Below are 17,508 nucleotides of genomic sequence, written 5' to 3'. Positions count from 1 at the left end.
CGAATTGGAGCACACTGGATTTGGACTCCAAAGATCTGAGTTTCAGTCTCTTAGTCATGTGACCTTGACTAAGTAATTTCATCTTTCTGTCTTTCATTGAACTCATTTGTAAAGTGAAGATAAGACTTGTCTTGCCTTTCTGCAGAGGTATTGTGAGGAGAGAAAAAAGCCTTACAGAAATATGAGCTACATAGTGATTCACGAAACTAAGCAAGCTTTAAGTATGGAGCACATAAATATGTTCTTCTGACCCTATTCTGCGTGAGCACGTTTGGACAGAGCAGATGTTTGGATAAGAGGAGGTTGCTAGGTATGTTTACTAGCTTGTTAACCTGCCTAGCTGGCTGGGGACAGGAAGACAAGAATGAGAGATGGTCATTTGAATAATTTACTCAAGACTTAAAAATGTTTGACTGTATTTTATTGAAAAAAAAATTATAAAAATTCCTTTCCCATGGGATTTTCTTTGCTCAGAAGGATTTCAGAAGGCCCTTTTGTAACTTAAAGAGAATTTGAGCAGCACAAACTTATCTTCCTAAATGCTTTTTTTCCTTCACAGACTGGCATCCTGAGGCAAGTCCTCTGATCATCTTGTGACCTCTACAACAAATTGCTTCCACCTTATAAGGGATGAATTAAACTCCTCCACAGAAGATGAATGTCAAGCGTCAGAACCAAACTGATGAGTGGCAAGCCGGGGGTTCCTCTATGAGGCCTACAAGCTCCTAATCTGAACTTCCTTCCCCAAAGAGAAGCAAAGGCAAAGGTAGATAGGATATCTCTAGGTGTCAAAAACTAGGAATTTTACAAGGCATCTAGCTAAACCTTCCACCCTTGGGTAGTGGACAGGATGATTGCATAACACCCTGATCATAAAGAATATACTGAGAGGGAATGACATCCTCCAGATTTAGTCAGATTTTCTTTGGAAGAAAATCTCCAGAGCCCTACAAAAGGGATAGAAGCTAGAGTGAAGGACAATGGTAAGGGTCACTTAAGACTGAGAGGCAGAATTTAGAAGTTCCCTTCAGTTGCTGGGCCACTTGCATCTTGGTCATCACACCCCACTGCCAGAGCCTCAGGACCCACTGTACAAAGGAAGGAAGGAAGGCAGGAAGTAAGCACAAAGTTTTGGTCAGCACTCTGGAGCCCAGGAGGAGTAAAAGCCATGCTAAGCAAACTTCTTATGGTGAAAGGTTGAGCTAGAGGTCAGCAACCTTTCCAAAGTGCTTGCTTATCCAAAATGGTCCTTCTCAGATGTTGGTGTACATGGACTCTCACAAGGAGGAGAAATGCAAAAAGTGGCATGACCATGATAATGCAGAAAGGCAGGGGCAGAAGGGGTAGGTGGCAAGCAACCAAAGAGTTGTCTTTGGCAAGCATGGCATGAGTTGTCAATCCTCAGCCTATAAACTTGTCTGAGTTTCTCATCTGCCTGCACCATAAGGGCCACTTTAGGTCTTCATATGAATGCCTTCCACTGGTATAAAAATAGTTACCTGGGGAGGAAAATCTAGGCTGGTCATGTATTAAAACTAGAAAAGCTGTAATCCAGGAGATCTGCTACTCAGAGGATTATAGAGTTAGAGCTGGAAGGGACCTTGGAAGTCACCTGAGCCAACACCCTTACTTTACAGATGAGATAAGAGAAGTCCACAGAGTTAAGGTGACCTGTTCAATGTCACACATCTTGAAAGTAGAAAAGCCAGTGTTTCCAAATCCAGTGCCCTCTCCATTATATTACGTTATCAGTGGATGCTTAGAAAGAACCAGGAGAGCCACTGTACATTAATGTTGGAATGCCAATTACACAGGGGCCCTTTGAAGAAACAGCAGGATGAAGACGGAGGGGCATGGGGAAATATGGAAGAGACAGGGTATTCCATTGCCTAATACTAAGAATTGGCTCAGGAATCACCCAGAAATGGACCACAAAGGCAGTTCTCTTAGAGAAAGCCCTTGCAGTTTGAGGTATTCTGCTTTATAGTCTCTTGGAAGTAATATGAGAAGGTAGCCTATATCCTGGAATTTAGGTAAGTTAAGACCAGACACTGGACACAGCCACCTTTTTTCTTTCCTTCCCAGCATTTGGATGAAGCAGGCTGGTGACTTGAGCTCACTTTCTGGCTATATGATGACACCACTGGCACCATAGCTTAGATTGCTGGGGGAAGAGGTTGGAAGATCAGAACTCATCCCGAACCTGAGGGGGCCTGTCCATGCCAAAGAAGGAGGAAGACCGACCCCATAAGTCCCGTTCCCGTTTCACAAAGGCTGTAAAGGAAGAGACACAGTTGCCAATGAAATGGTCTGCCTGGCCAAGGATATATAGGTCAATCTGTGCCACTTCAGGATGGAGGGTCACCACCTTCACCTGCAGACAGAAAAAGGCAGAGCAGGTTAATTCAACAGTTTAATTAACACTAAAAAAAAAAAAAATGCCTACTGTGTACAGAGGAAATGGTGCCTAGTGATGACAGATGCAAAGTTTAAACTAAGATACTATCTCTGACCTCACAGAGCTTATAATCTAGTAGGGGGAATAAGATACAAACGTAAAAAACTGCCACATATAACACATGACAAATGCAATGTTCTCCTGGCTTTGAATAACAGAATACCACAATTTCAGAAAAATCATAGCTGTAAGAGCCTTAAACAACAATAGTAAGCCACATGGTGCGTATAAACAGGCCCTGTATAACCAATAATGATGTGCACCTGGGAAACTGTGTGAAAGACTAATTAATTAATCAATATTTATTAAGTGTCAACTATGTGCAATCTGGGTGCCTCTCTTTTTTTTTGAACCCTTACTTTCCCTTTTAGAATCAATATTGTGTATTATTTATTTTTTAAAGTTCAATTAATTAAGAATATTTTTCCATGGTTACATGATTCATGTTCTTTCTCTCCTCTCCTCCCATCCCCTTCCCATAGCCAATGAGCAATTCCACTGAGTTTTACATGTGTCATTGATCAAGACCTATTTCCATATTATTGATATTTGTACTAGGGTGATCATTTAGAGTCTATATCCCCAATCATATTCCCATCGACTCATGTGATCAAGCAGTTGTTTTTCTTCTGTGTTTCTACTCCCACAGTTCTTTTTCTGGATGTAAATAGTGTTCTTTCTCATAAGTCCCTCAGAATTGTCCTGGATCATTGCATTGCTGCTAATAGAGAAGTCTGTTACATTCGATTGTGCCTCATTGTATATGTCTCTGTGTAGAAGGTTCTCCTGATTCTGCTCCTTTCATTCTGCATCAGTTCCTGGAGGTCATTCCAGTTCACATGGAATTCCTCCAGTTCATTATTCTTTTCAGCACAGTAGTATTCCATCACCAACAGATATCACAATTTATTCAGTTATTCCCCAACTGAAGGGCATCCTCTCGTTTTCCAATTTTTTGCCACCACAAAGAGTGTGGCTATAAATATTTTTGTACAAGTCCTTTTCTATTGTATATTATTTCTAAGGCAGAAGAGCAGGAAGTGCTAGGCAATGGGAGTTAGATGTCTTGCCCAGGGTCCCATAGCACAGTGCCTGGTACCTAATAGGTGATGAATGTTTATTGAATGATTAATGGATTGCCAGGCCTCATGTTAAGCACTGAGGATACAAAAGGAGGCAAGAGACAATCCCTACCTTCAATGAACTCAATTGAATGGGGGGAAACAACATGCAAACAAACATATACAAATTAGATAAAATGAGAATAAATAGGAAATAATTAACAGAAAGAAGGAAGGCACTGTAATTAAGAGAGGTTGGCAAAAGTTTCCTGGAAAAGATGGGATTTAAGTTGAGACTTAAAAGAAACCAGGGAAGTCAGTAGCCGGAGCAGAGGAGGGAAAGCATTCTGGGCAGGGGGACAATCAGAGAGAGAACATCCAGAGCTGAGAGATGGAGTAAGGAACAGCCAGGAGGCCAGGAGTTATGTGGTAGGTAGGAAGGCATAAGAAGTCTGAAAAGGTGGGAGCTGCTAGGTTATACAAGAATGCCTCTTAAATCAAAGATCATATGTGATCTTGGAAATTACAGGAAGTCACAGTTTACTCTGTGTGTGTATGTGTGTATGTGTATGTATGTGTGTGTGTATGAGAGAGACATGGCTTGACATTCAATTTAGGAAAATCACTTTAATGGCTGAATGGAGGCTGGACTGGAGTGGAGAAGACTTGAGGCAGAAAGACCCCTTCAGTCAGCAATATAGTAGTACAGGTATGAGGTGATGAGGCCCTGAAACAGGGTGGTGGCAGTGGGAGAGGAGAGAAAGGGACATATTCAAGAGATGCTGCAAAGGTGAAATCAATAGGCTTTAGAAATAGCTTGGATGTATCCAAGGAATGATAGTGAGGAATCCAGGATGACTCCTGGGTTGTGAGACTAGGTTAGAGACATCAATGAGGCCATGTCTGACCAGAAAAAGAATCAAGCTGGTCATTTAGTGGCAGTGGGATAAAGAGGACAAGAGTTTCATTGGTAGATGCAAGATACTACAACAACCAGAAGAAGATATCCCAAGAAATTTAGGAGATCTTCTATGAAGAGTAATTAATTCCTTAAACTATTGAGGAAAGAGCATTAAAAAGGCAGAAGTCAAAGTCTAATGGGAGAAAGACAATTTTTTCCCAAAGGGGAAGAACAGGGAAGCCTAATGGAGAAGATAGCATTTGGGTTGGACTGAAAGGATGGATAGGTTTCCAATGGCTGAGAAGGAAAGAATGTTCCCGGTACAAGGAACAGCATGGGGGCCAGAGAAAATGAGGTGTGTTTGAATAGCAGAAAAAAGAGCAGTTAAGCTAGGCAGAGATTGTAAAAGGGAGTAACAAGAGATAAAGGTGGAAAGATAGGTTGGCATGAACACACACACACACAGAGTTTGGTGTAGAAATACATCAGACTCAACAGAGAAACAAGGGAAAAGTGGGGGAGGGCAGTTAAGAGAAAAGATAATACTGAGGAGGGAATAGTCACAAGCAAAACAAACTTCCTAATCCTGCAGGAAGGATTAAAAGGGGGGAGGGGAGAGAAAACTAAAATCTAAGAGGTTCCCTAGCTTTCTTCTTAGACAACTGGGAAATGGCTGAACCAATTGTATAAGAATGTAAGAGACTATCATTGCATTGGAAGAAGTGATGAAAGATACGATTCAAAGAATGCTGGATTGTGAGAGCAGAAATAGGAGAACAATTTATATATGGGCAGCAACAGTAGCACATTACCTACCCCCCTGACAAGAGTAATGAGGGGCACACATTTTTGGACATGACTATGGATTATTTGGCCCAAGGCTTTTTTTTTGCTCTTCTCTTTCTTACGGTTAATGGGGAAGGAGAAGAAGAGAGTGGTAATGGGGATTCCAAAAAGAAAAGTGGACCATTTAAAAATATGCCCAGAAGAAAGCAGAAGAAAGTTCAGATGGAACAGTTCTGAAAGAAACCTGTTGATGCTTGAACACATGGGTTGATGAGGACATGTTGGGGAAGTAGACCACACCAATGCAACTATCAATAATATGTAAATAAGTCTTGATTGATCACACATGTTAAAACCAGTGGAAATGCTTGTTGGATAAGTGGGGGTGGAGGGGGGTGAAGGGGAAAGTAAAAACAAGAATCACGTAACCATGGAAAATTTTTCTAAAAAAATAAAATATTAAAAATGAAAGTAACCTGTTGAATTTATTATGTACTCTAAAAAGAAAAGGCCAGGCTGTGAAATGGAGATTTACAATTTCACACACAATACTTTTCCCCCCAATTCTCCTGGAGTATGGATTGAAATACTTTTTTTTCTTTTTGCCTCTAAGCCCAGAATAAAAGAATAAATAATCAAAGGTAAGATAGCACCAGAGTGTGGAGGGCCTTGAATGGCAGGCTTCAACAAGAGTTAGAATCAACAGTATCATCTTTCCTAGGGTCTGAGGTCATGAAAGAAAATTTTAAAAGCTGAGAAGACTAATACAAAGAATCAAATTCCACCTCATATTAGCACAAACAAGTTTTCAACCTTTCCAGTGTGACACACCCATGAACTTGCCAGTTTAGCTGGAATCCATATCTTTCTCCAGTTCTACCTTCCTTCAGTCCCTCCTCCAGCCCCTCCTCCACTCCCACTAGGTAAATCTCCTGAACATTCCAGAAGGAATTAGGCTGTACCTTCTCTCACACCAGTGATTCTGATGGAAATAGCCTCTCCCTCCTTATTGCCTTTACAAACCCTATCGTTTCATAAACACCCAGATCTAGGCCCTCCAAGTCCTCCAAGACAAAGACAGCTTACATTTCTAGGGTTCTTTAAGGTTTATGAAGGGCTTTCCTTACCCCTAAGAGGCAAATAAGACAAGTATTATCACCCCTACTTTAAGTTATGTCAACTTTTCCTTCTCTGTTAACAAGAACTCGAAGCTTCTAAGAGTTCCAAATCCAGGGTTCTAGGCCATGGGCCCTGTTGCCTCCACTGGCATTTTTTCTTGACTGCCTACACAAGCTCATTAAAAAATGTTTTACTGAAACCTTTTGGTTTTTATACCATTTCCCAAAATCTTCCTTCTCTCATAGAGCCTTCCCTTATAATAAAGGAAAACAGCTGGGAAAAAGCTGAATGTGGTGACCTCGTTGGAGGCAGAGCCAATATTTCACACCTATTTCATAACTGTCATTCCCTATATTTCTATTGTGAGGAGAGATGTGTATCCCATTACCTGTCCTTTGGATGTAAATCTTGAACTATAAGTATGGCACAAATCTTGTCCTATCATCTGGCTTGTGTTTAATTTAGTGCTTTGGTGGATATGGTCTTCATGGTATTCTAGTTGTTTCCATGTATCAGATCTATCTTTTATAACATGACTATAAGTTCTATGAGGCAAGGCCTATATTGCTTATGAGACAAAGAGAAAAAGTCAGTATGGAATAAGGAATAAGTGCATTGGTTTAAAGTCAAATCATACTAGTGACAGACCTGGAATTTGAACTCTGGTCTTATGACTGCAAATCTGGTGTTCTTTTCACTATCCCATGATGTCTTGAGAAAACAAATGTCAACTTGCTCTAAAAAGTGACAAATCCACTACTACTGCAACATATCCACTAAGGGGGAAACTAAGTGGCTCAGTGGATAAAGAGTCAGGCCTGGAGATGGGAGGTCCTGGGTCTAAATCTGGCCTCAAACACTTCCTAGCTGTTGTGACCCTGGGCAAGTCACTTAACTGCAATTACTTAGCCCTTACTGCTCTTTTGCCTTGGAACTGATACTTATACATATTTGATTCTGAGAAGTTAAGGGTTTAAACAAAACAATGCATATTTACTAAGGATAGGGGAAGAAGATAGAACTTATGGCCATCCTTTTCTTTGGAGTGGCACTGACAGTTTGGGTCTAAGGACAGAGAAAGAAGACCAATTATTATCACCACCATCACCACTACCACCATCAGATCATTCACATTTATACAGCATGTTAAGGCTGATAAAGTTCTTTCCTCACCATTATCCCAAAAGGTTGGATGGTACATCAATTATTGAATCCATGTTACATATGATCCCATCCCTGAGGTATAAAGTGTTAAAGCCAGGAATTCTTTTCTCTGTGTGTGTGTGTGTGTGTGTTGTTTTTAAACCCTTCTTTTGTCTTAGAACTGATACTAAACATTGGTTCCGAGGCAGAAGAGCAGTATGGACCAGGCAATTGGAGTTAAGTGACTTGCCCAGGATCATAGAGCTAGGAGGTGTCTAAGTCCAAAGTTGAATCCAAGACCTCCTGTTTCCAGGCTTGGCTCTCTATCTAGTGAGCTACCTAGCTGCCCCTAGCCAGGAATTCTTAATCAGCACTTAACACAGTACCTGGCACATGGAAGCATTTCATAAATGTTTACTGATCAATCTGTTAATTGATTGATTAAACCAGATGTGGATTCTTGACTCCAACATTTTTTCTACTCTATGACACTGCTCTCCATCCTTTTCTTGTAAAAGGCATAGCTCCTGACCTCATAGAATTGTGAAGGAAGATAGAATGTACACACATGGAAACAATTAGAACCTTACAATGACAGAATCCAGTAAAGAGCAACAGACAAGCCCTCTTGGTGGTCAGAGAGAGAGGATTAATGTTGACTATAGTTAGGAGTCACAAATCAGAGCCCTGCCTGAATCTGGTAAGTATTGGAGAGAAAGACAAACAAAAGGATGAAGGGCCAGGAAAAGCTAGAAGGAAAAGTAGTGACAAGCAGATCTGGTAACTGTGGTATAGGTGTCCATCTCTTAAGGAGCTAGTCCAGCGTCTTCCTTATCAGCCTGCCTCCCTCCCATGTCTCAGTTCCACATAAGCCCTGAGCAGACAGAGTAATCCCAGCTTAGTCTTTGGTCACTTTCTAACCCTACATGCTCCCCACTCCCCCACCCCTAGGCCTACCTTTCCTTTGAACAACTGCTGAATTTCAGAGACATAGCTCTCTGAGTCTGTGGCAATGTAGATGGACTGGGCTTTTATAGTCTTCACCCAGAGCCTCAGGGCACGTTTGATCTCCTTCAGGTCAGGCAGGCACATGACCATGGTGAGAGGTGCAGCAGTGTTCCGGTTGTAGCCCACACACTGGGGTGAAGCCATGAAGTGGGAGCCAGCTGTTCCATCCTTCAGCATATTACAAGCATTTTTCTGAAGGGTCAAGAAGTGGCAGGGGAGGGGAGACAAGAAGTAAGAGGAAAAGAAAAGGTTAAAGAGATATTGCTTTCCTTCTGATGGCCTCTTTCTCTGTAAATTAAAAAACAAAACTAAACACCTAAAACCCACCCCCAAATTTCCAAGAAAGTAACACAAAATTCAAATAAAAAATACACATTTTGACAAGGGAAAAACTAACACCACAATACAAATAACAATATACCTTCTTATTATCTTCTTGTACTCTTCCCTGTGAAGTTTCTGAATTTGTCTAGTCAGCTTTCATGCTCTGAGGTGTGGGGGGGAGGGGTTGGGGGGCATCTGGCCTTATCTCTGCTTATCTCTGATTGCTTCTTCTACATCAGCTGCCTTAGAAGTCTTTGTGATGAAGACATATTCTCCAAAGTAGGGAGGGTCTTGGGGCACCAGCCATGGTTGGTTCTGCCAGGCTGAAAAGTCTGAAGCACAGGCTTAGCACCAGGACCATGTATCCATTAGCTGTGGTACAGCCTACCTTAAGTTCAGAGAGGCTTATTCACAGAGGTCTGGCCCAGTCACTCATTCAGCTGCTTCCTAGAGCCCAGAGAAGTGATAATCTGCATCTACATGGTATTGAGAGCATCTGCTTAGATCCCTGATATGGTAAAAAAGTGTCCTACCCCAGTCTCTAATAGCTTGTCTTTCACAAGAGTCCTCAAGCTAGCACAAGGGAAGGAGGGTTAAGACTCCTGATTTCTATTTTTCCCTCTGTCACTGGCCTGTTGCCTGATCTGGGGGGATATCACATGCATGACCTCTCATTGCCTCAGTCTATCCATCTGTAAAACAAGGAGAAAAATTTGGACTGTTAGATCACAACTGAGCAGCATCCTTGAGGTTCATTCATGGGAGAATGGAGGCAAATGGCAAATACCAAACACACTCACAACTTCCTGCAATTGCACATATTCCATGTGCCTGTGCTCTGGGCCCTGAAAGAGTCACAAGGTAAAGAGAAGAGTTACCCAGTCAGATCCAATTCGGAGATGAACCCCAACATAAGGCCTGATGAGATGAGCCTGGATCTCAGCCTCCCCCTTCTGGATCATCTCATCGGACCACACCACATATTTCTGCAGGCCCCTGTGCTCCTCCAACACAGGAAACTGGGCTGGAGCTCCAGGCAGGGCGAGTACTGGGTGATTATCTGGGGGAAACCTAGGAAGGAGAAGAAGACCCGCTGAGTCATGGGCTCAGGCACTTTAAGGGAGAAGGATGGAGGGAAAAGCCACGAGCCTACAGTATACCCCCACAGGAAATGGATGAAGTTGCGCCAGGACCTCAGACCAGCTGAAAAGACCCGCCACATGCAACAAGCATGAGAGGTTTTGAAATCCCAACGAACTGATAAGAGTGCTAGGTGCAGAGCTCAAAGCATTATTGTCTGGGGCTTGGAATTTACAATCTTGTCTGCTTGTTTTATAATTAAAAATTTACAGTGGAGTCTTCTAACCTTGTGAATGTCATGTTGGCTCCCAGTCTGTGATGCTGTAATTCACTCCTGGGTGTGGTGCTGGACAAAGCTTTGGGCCTCAGACCCAGGCAATAATGAACATACTTCAGCTGTAAGGACAAGTAGCTACTTTTAGAGAAGAAATGGGTTTTGCTCAGGGCCTCATTCAATGTGACTATGTAGAACAAGTCTATGCCTCTTCTTTAGCTAAGATTACCTTTAACTTAGAAAGATTAAAAAAAAAAATAGTCCTAAAAAGACCTAAAAAGTCCTGACTTCTTGGAGATTTTCAAAATGAAGACAGAATTATATCTTTCTTCTGTTGAATTATACTCATTTGCAAGCACCAGAAGCAGTGGGGATGTTACCCAGGACCAAATATAAAATCACCAATTTCAACCAGCTCAGATACCTCTAAAAGAAGCCTGATTTTGACATTTCAAAAATTATAGAAATCAGAATTTCAGAGCTAGAGGGGTTCAGAGATGTTAGAGATGGGAGGGACCTTGGAAGTCATCTAGTTCTACCTCCTTCATTTAAGATAGTAAATTTTGGAAAGTTCATGCTCTTATCAAATCTGGAATATCTCACCCACTAGCTGGATCTGGACCAGTGAACAAGGGGATAAAATGACCAAACAGAGCAGAGGCCCACTGTCTTGTAAGGAATGTCAGTATAGTTTTCTTGTTCAGCAACATGTCAGGAAGATTAGATCCATCAAGTTGTTTTTGTTTTTGTTTTTTTTCTGATAGAGAAACAAGCTTAAATAACAACCACAAAATCCATGGTCTTTCTTTACTTGCTCCAGCCCTGAGCATCTTCTGGTTGAACTATTATGGTCATTTTATGAGTGTTTCTGGAAACCTTTATCACAGGCATTTTCTTGCATCTCTCCTCTATTTTAATTCCTGTGATTCTTCTTAATGAAGCATATATACCTGTCATTATATTCTCTTAATAGCTACATTATTATCTTAAACAATAACAATGACACACATTTAAATAGTTTTTACAGTTTATGAATTTCTTTCCCTGAAACAACCCTATGAGGATGGTAATACAAAGTATTATTAGCAGCCCTATTTTTTAGATGAGGAAACTGATGCTAAGAGGAGAGGAGGAAGAGAAAAAAGAAGGGGGGGACAGAAAGAATTCCCATTTCTATTGTACTTTTGAAGCCCAGAAAGGTGAAATAACTTGCCCACAGTTCTACATCTAGTAAGAGCTGAGTCGGGTCCTCCAACTCCTAGAGTTCTGAAATCTGCAAATTTCAAGTCTACCAGACGCTTAAAGATTGCTCTGGTCCCAAGAGGTCATTCTTTGTTACACATATATACACAAACATAAGAGATGAGGCTACTCTTTGTGACACATAGAGGATGAAGCTGAAGGCATCAAAGAATAGCAAAGAAATCTCTGGCTACGCAAAGCCAAGAGGGTGACTATGGAATAATGAGGCTATTTAAAAGCAAACACACACATAATAGAACTTGCATACCCAAGTGAGCTGTTTTCCTCCAAGTAAACCCCCTGAGAAGTCACACTTACTCTAACAAGGCTTTTGATATATGACTGCTCACTCTGGAAATGGCCTTCAGGTCTTGGCTTCTTTGGAATCTCTTCAGTGAGAGCAAATCTCCTACTCTGGTGTGTGTGTGCGTGTGTGCGTGTGTGTGTCACTGGCTTTTTGCAAATGCCCAAAAGTCATTTGGAGCTGAGTTTAGAGGAGGAGAGAGTGATGAGGTACATAAATTCAGTCTGGGTCAGAAACGAAGTATGACTATAAAATAATAAATTTTATTAATAATTAATAATAATTTTTGGGTGGGGCCCATGGGCCCTGCCTAGGAAATCTATTTCCCAAAGAGGAATTCAAGTTCATGAACAGTGGTTGTTTTGAAGAATGAAAATACATCTGTATACTGGCTCCAGTGTTTACTAACTATATGACTATGAGCTAAAGACAAACTCTCTTGGCCTCAGTTTATCCATCTGCAAAATGGGAATAAAGATACTTACACGACCTATCTCACAAGGTTGTAGGGAAAGCACTTTAGAAACCTTAAAGCTCTTGATAAATTTGAATGACTATGACAAGTCCTGATCTATGTATTAAAAAAAGAGGCAAAAAATAGTATCTACTTTAGTCCTTGGAGGCTCTATGATTTCACTGAGTTCAGTACTCTCAAAGCTGTCTACTGCCACTCCTCTGACTCTTAGAAGATAGTGTTTATAAGCTGCTGTGGTGGCCAATAAAATTCAAAGCCCAGGAAGCTGACCTTCTTAAGTCTCCAATTTCATTTGGTTGGTTTCAGACCACAAATACATAGCTGAGTGAGTGTTGGGCCCATCTTCAGTCTTTCTATCTTGGTAGGATGCAATGGGGCTTGGGCTCCAACGGAACCCAAGACTCACCACACCTTCATTTCAGCATGTGGCAGCAAAGGATTTCAGTGGAACATCTTTTGCTTAACCCCAAGAAAAAGCATGAGGTTGGACAATCACACATCTCTCTGCCTTGGTCTGGGTTGTGTTAGAAACACAGCTCTGTCCATCTGAATCAATGGCATTTGTTTAAGAAGAAAGGGCGGAGACCAGGCTCCTATCTGCCCTGTTTTCTGCCCTTTTTCAAGTCTTTTCATCCTTCAATGCACAGGTCCAGGCCCATTTTCTCCTGAAAATTTTCTTAAGACCATTCAAGATCTCTTGATATTTCTTTCCTCTGACTTTTGCAACAATTATTGTCTTTGCCACCAGGAGACACGTAATTTAGAAGACTTTGGATTACTTACATTTTATGTCCCTAACGCAAATGTAAATTCCTTGAAATCTGAGATCATGATGTCTTATACTTTTCTAAATCTCTCAAACCATCTGGTATCTAACATATAGTAAGCAAGCATTTGATAAATAGTTGTCAGTCCACTTAATCTACTTTTTAAAAAATGATGCCATATGTCTGAGGGTGCTTATTAATTATACTGTATCTGATGATTATCAGGCTGACATAATTTTCTCAAGTAGGGCTGAAATTTTTTTCTCCTGTAGAAGCAGCTTCCAATTTTAACTTCTGAAGAGAAAGGTCAACTGGCAAGTGATTCTCACGCCTTGACCAGGAAACCCAGGTTCACATGGTTATGAAATGTTCTTTTTATGATGGTCTTTATCAGGGGATAAACTATTGCTCAACCCCACAGCAGGTCAATGTCCTATGGTGTCAGGCTGTGAAATGTGAACAGATTGGACAGCAGATACTCTGCAGACATATTTGTGGCCATTTCCTGTAGGTTATACCTTGTTCTTTGGGCTTCACAAGTTCAACAGATATACTGGCTCTCCTTTTAATCCCAAGTAACTATGTAGTACAGGGCAGAATCATGAGGTAAACTGGGTACTAGCCAGCTATTGCCCTTCCATCTCTAATACTTGGTGCCCCCCAATTCCTCTCTATTCCCACCTCCATTCTCAGTACCTTTGGATCCAATGGTCCTTGTAGGAAGGGCTGAAGGCGATGCCACCAAAAAGTTCTGATTTGTTGAAGCTGACATTGAACTGATCCCAGAATGGGCCAAAGGGGTTCCCTTCCTGCAAAATGACATAATTAGGCACTTGCTGGGATGGGCAGCTGGGCACTAAGGGAACAATTGGAGGTCAAATGGAGGTGGGCCTTGAAAAGACAAAAGGAACAGACTAGGGGCAGGTTGAGTGTGGACATGCTAAGAAATCTAATTCCAGATGACAAGGAATGTCTGAAACTAAACAAAACTAAAGGAATGCAAAGTACACAGTCATACAAAATAATTTCAAAAGGAAGCCAGTACTAACAATTGGGGGCATATTTCATAGGGTATATTGCTGTTTGCTGGATGGTACTTTTAAGGAACCATAAGGGAACTTAGCAGAAAGACTATTTCTTCTAGCTGTGTCCGGCCTGAGAAAAAGCAGGAAGGGAAAGTGCATAAAAGACATGCATAAGTAGGAAGAATAGTAGGTTCCAGGTGTGAGAGTAGGACTTTGGGAGTGAAGGCCAGAGCATCCATGGACACACCTTCATTGGACAGGTCTTCTTGTCAGCACTCCGCTGGGCTGCCACATCAAAGCAGTAAGCCACTCGATTCTCAGGAGGCCAGTGGATAGGTGCCAATTTCTCCATGAATTTCTCCAAGCTGATGACCCGATGATACTTGTTGAGTGGTTCCAACTTGAAGTATGTCTCATAGGATACATGCTGCTGTAAGAATGAAAGAGAAGGATAGAAATATTGTGGAAAAGAGAGATGGGACAAAGAAAGAGAAGAAAGAAAAGAAGGGACAGAGGAGAGGTAAGAAAGAAAAGAGAATTAACTAAGAGGGAAAGAATAGGGAAAAATTAGAGAGAGGAAAAATTAAGGGAGAAAATGAAGAGAGGGGAAAGAAATGATTTAGCAGCCATTTTGACTATTGTCTTGTGAAGGAGGAACCATTTTCTGCCCACCTTTGTCCCCAAGCAGTATTCATCTCTTTGAGAAAAATGAAAATCAGCCATTGCTACTGGGACTATGTGTAGGTTGAGTGATTAAAAATATACTGCTAGTGAGCCAGGGGCTGTGAGTTTGAACTTAAGTGAGCTGGCTATACTCTGCTTTGGCTCATAGTTGAAGATTAAACTCCTAATGCAGTTTCACCTTTGCAGCATATGTTACAAGGCAGGTGTGGTGAGAATGAGAATGGTTCAGTGCAACTCATACTACTGGGATAACAGATCCAATCATACTTGCTGAAGACAGAACAAGATACCAGTTAGAAGAATATAGGCTTGCAATCTCTGGGGTGGGCCCAGAGAGTCAGTTAACTAGGAACAATTTAGGGAATCTTCAAATAGCCACAGTTTATTGAAGGCATCTCGCAGACCCACTGTGGAATTCATAAATTCCCTTAAAATCTTGAATGGAATGGTTAGGGCCAGGGCAGAGCCAAGGACTCACATTGGTGTACGGAGGCTTGTGATGCTGGTATTCAATCCAGGGTGGGATAGCCAGGGTCCGGTTTAGTAGCTTTGCAAATGCCAAGGAGCCCAAGAAGTGATCTGCCTGGTTCCCAAACCGCCCTGGAAACATGAAGCCAAATTGAGGGGGAGTCATGAGGTACTGTCTGAAACAATTCAAGGATGCACAGAATAGGCACTTAAATGTTTGTGGAACTGAAGTGAGTTAAATGGATGAGAGAAGCCAGAAGTGACCCTAGAGAGTTTTTCTGACTCTCTTAATTTACAAATAGGGAAAACGAGGCCTAGAGAAGTGAAAGACCTTTTCCAAAGTCACATTCATAAGTAGTAACACTAGGATTTGACTTGAGGTATTTTGACCACAAATCTTTCCAAAGGGATTGATTTTCAGTAGGAGAGAGTAGGGGAGGACACAAGAAAATGCTTAATTAAGAAGATTATAACTATTTTTTGGTTACCTGTCTCAAACTCTGGAGTTGGAGGTCTGCCACCAACTCACTGTGTGACCTGGGTCAAAACATATTCTTTCCGGGTCTCAATTTTCCCATCAACAAAAAAAGGAAGGGAGATGGGTGTTAAAGTCTCTTCCAACTTAAAGGGTTTAGCAATCTACATTTCTCTGAGGTCTCCTACTCCTCTAGACAGGAGGCCTAGGGCCCAGAAAGATCCTTGGTCTATTTTCTGGGGAGCTGGAAGACACTGGGGCTGCCCAGCACAGAAGGCATTCCTCATGCCGCTGAGGAACCGGCAAGACAGCTTAACATCAGTCTCCAACATCTGCACAGCCTGAGGCAGGGACCATAGACGATCTCTCCCTGGGCATAGGGGGACACAGGACTGGCTAGGGGAACAGGTGTGGGGAGCTGTCTGCGGAGACGGGACATGTCTCCCCCGGGAGCAGAAATGGCCTAATCCAGCTGGGACAGGCGGGCTTCCCCTCCCTACTCAGGGACCAGAATGGACTAGTCCCGGGCCACAGGGCGGGCTCCTCCTCAGGCCGCAGTGGACTGGTCCAGTCCCCAGATAGACTCTGCCCATCCGAAGTAGACCAATCTGGTGAGATTAGAGCAAGGACCTCCCTCCCTCCCCCGGCCACAGTTAACATGTCCAGGACCATAGAGACCCCCTCTCCCCCGGCCCCCAAGAGAATGGACTGGTCCAGAGCCAGGCTCCACATCCCAGGACTCGTGCCCCCTAGCACAGGCCTGACTGCAGGAGCCCAGCAGGGGGCGCCAGGTCCAGGAGGCCTTACCCATGCAGGGGCAGTAGAGCAGATAGCCAGCGGGGTCCCAGGCATGGGCCAGGGCCCGCGTGGGCAGCAGGAGCCCGAGTAGGGGTAGGAGGTGCGCCCATGCCGCGAGGACCATGTCTGTCCAAAGCTGGAGGCTACTGGCCCGCCTGTCGCGCTCCCACCAGGCTCCGCGCGCCGCCCCGCACGAGCCCTTCTATCCGTCCGACTCGACCATAGAGAGTCCGCGGCACCGCCCCCGCTCCTCCCCCCCCTCCCCTCGGCGGCCCGAGCGCGGCTCCCAGAATGCACCGCACAATGGCCCGACCGCCGCCACTACCGGGGCCTGACCGGGCCTGGCGGAGCCGGAGCGCGGCCCGCTCCGGAGCGCGGGGGCCCCGAGCGCGGTGAGTGCTGTGCGAGAGGAGGGGGAGCGAGACCGGGGACCCCCTCCCGGGGGGGCGCTGGGGCCGGGACTGGGTGGGCAAAGCCGGCTAACTACCGAGCTCCGTCCCCGCCCCGTTCCGCGCGCGGGGAGGGAGAGGCCGGGATAATCCGAGCCTACAGGGGGTGGGGGAGGAGGGAAAGAGGGGGAGGCCCGGATAATTCTCGTGCGCGGGAGAGGGAAGCGAAGGCCCAGCCCCCTCGACCCCTAGGAGGGGGAACGAGGGCCGGAAAGCTCCCGCCCCTCTTACAGGCCTTCCCTCCCCCCCCCAGCCCCGACCCGACCCAACCCAACCCAATCCAGATAAATGGGAACGAGTACTTCTGGAGGTCCACTCTGCAACCCCGTGGGCGGTGACGCCGCGCCCATTCCAGGTCCTTGTCTTCCCCTTCGTGGGGAGAGATAGTGTGTGTGTGGGTTCTCCTCTGCGTTCCCGACCCCCCACGTGATTCTAGCCCGCCCGCAGGTGCAGCCGTCCCCCATTCTGTCCCGCAGTTTGTCACCGTGCGTGCTTCCTCCTCTTGGGTAGGCCGACCTCCCACGATCTCTTGGGCGCCGCAGTCCCCCACCACACGCACAAACACGCAGCAGGCCCCACGGGTGGACTGGGAAATTGAGCACCAGAGAGTGAAACTACTCGCCCAAGGTCAACGGGGGAGTAGGGATCCGAGCCGGCTGCTCCCTTC

The 17,508-nt window shown here is 44.0% G+C and overlaps 1 protein-coding gene across 1 annotated transcript; it reads right to left on the bottom strand.

The window, feature by feature from the left end:
- Window positions 1–404: 404 nt before the first annotated feature.
- POFUT1 (protein O-fucosyltransferase 1) lies at window positions 405–16,516 on the bottom strand. The gene is made up of 7 exons (XM_044661552.1): window positions 16,402–16,516; window positions 15,130–15,251; window positions 14,215–14,397; window positions 13,639–13,751; window positions 9,679–9,871; window positions 8,426–8,668; window positions 405–2,374 (listed from the first exon to the last, which is right to left on the bottom strand). The coding sequence occupies exons 1-7, from the start codon at window positions 16,514–16,516 to the stop codon at window positions 2,186–2,188; spliced, it is 1,158 nt and encodes a 385-aa protein (XP_044517487.1). The 3' UTR covers window positions 405–2,185.
- Window positions 16,517–17,508: the final 992 nt, after the last annotated feature.

This window comes from Gracilinanus agilis, chromosome 2 (genome assembly GCF_016433145.1).
Source record: "Gracilinanus agilis isolate LMUSP501 chromosome 2, AgileGrace, whole genome shotgun sequence".
Classification (NCBI taxonomy): Eukaryota; Metazoa; Chordata; class Mammalia; order Didelphimorphia; family Didelphidae; genus Gracilinanus; species Gracilinanus agilis.
The sequence above is the reverse complement of the archived record's forward strand: the minus strand, read 5'-3'. Positions and strand labels throughout refer to the sequence as shown.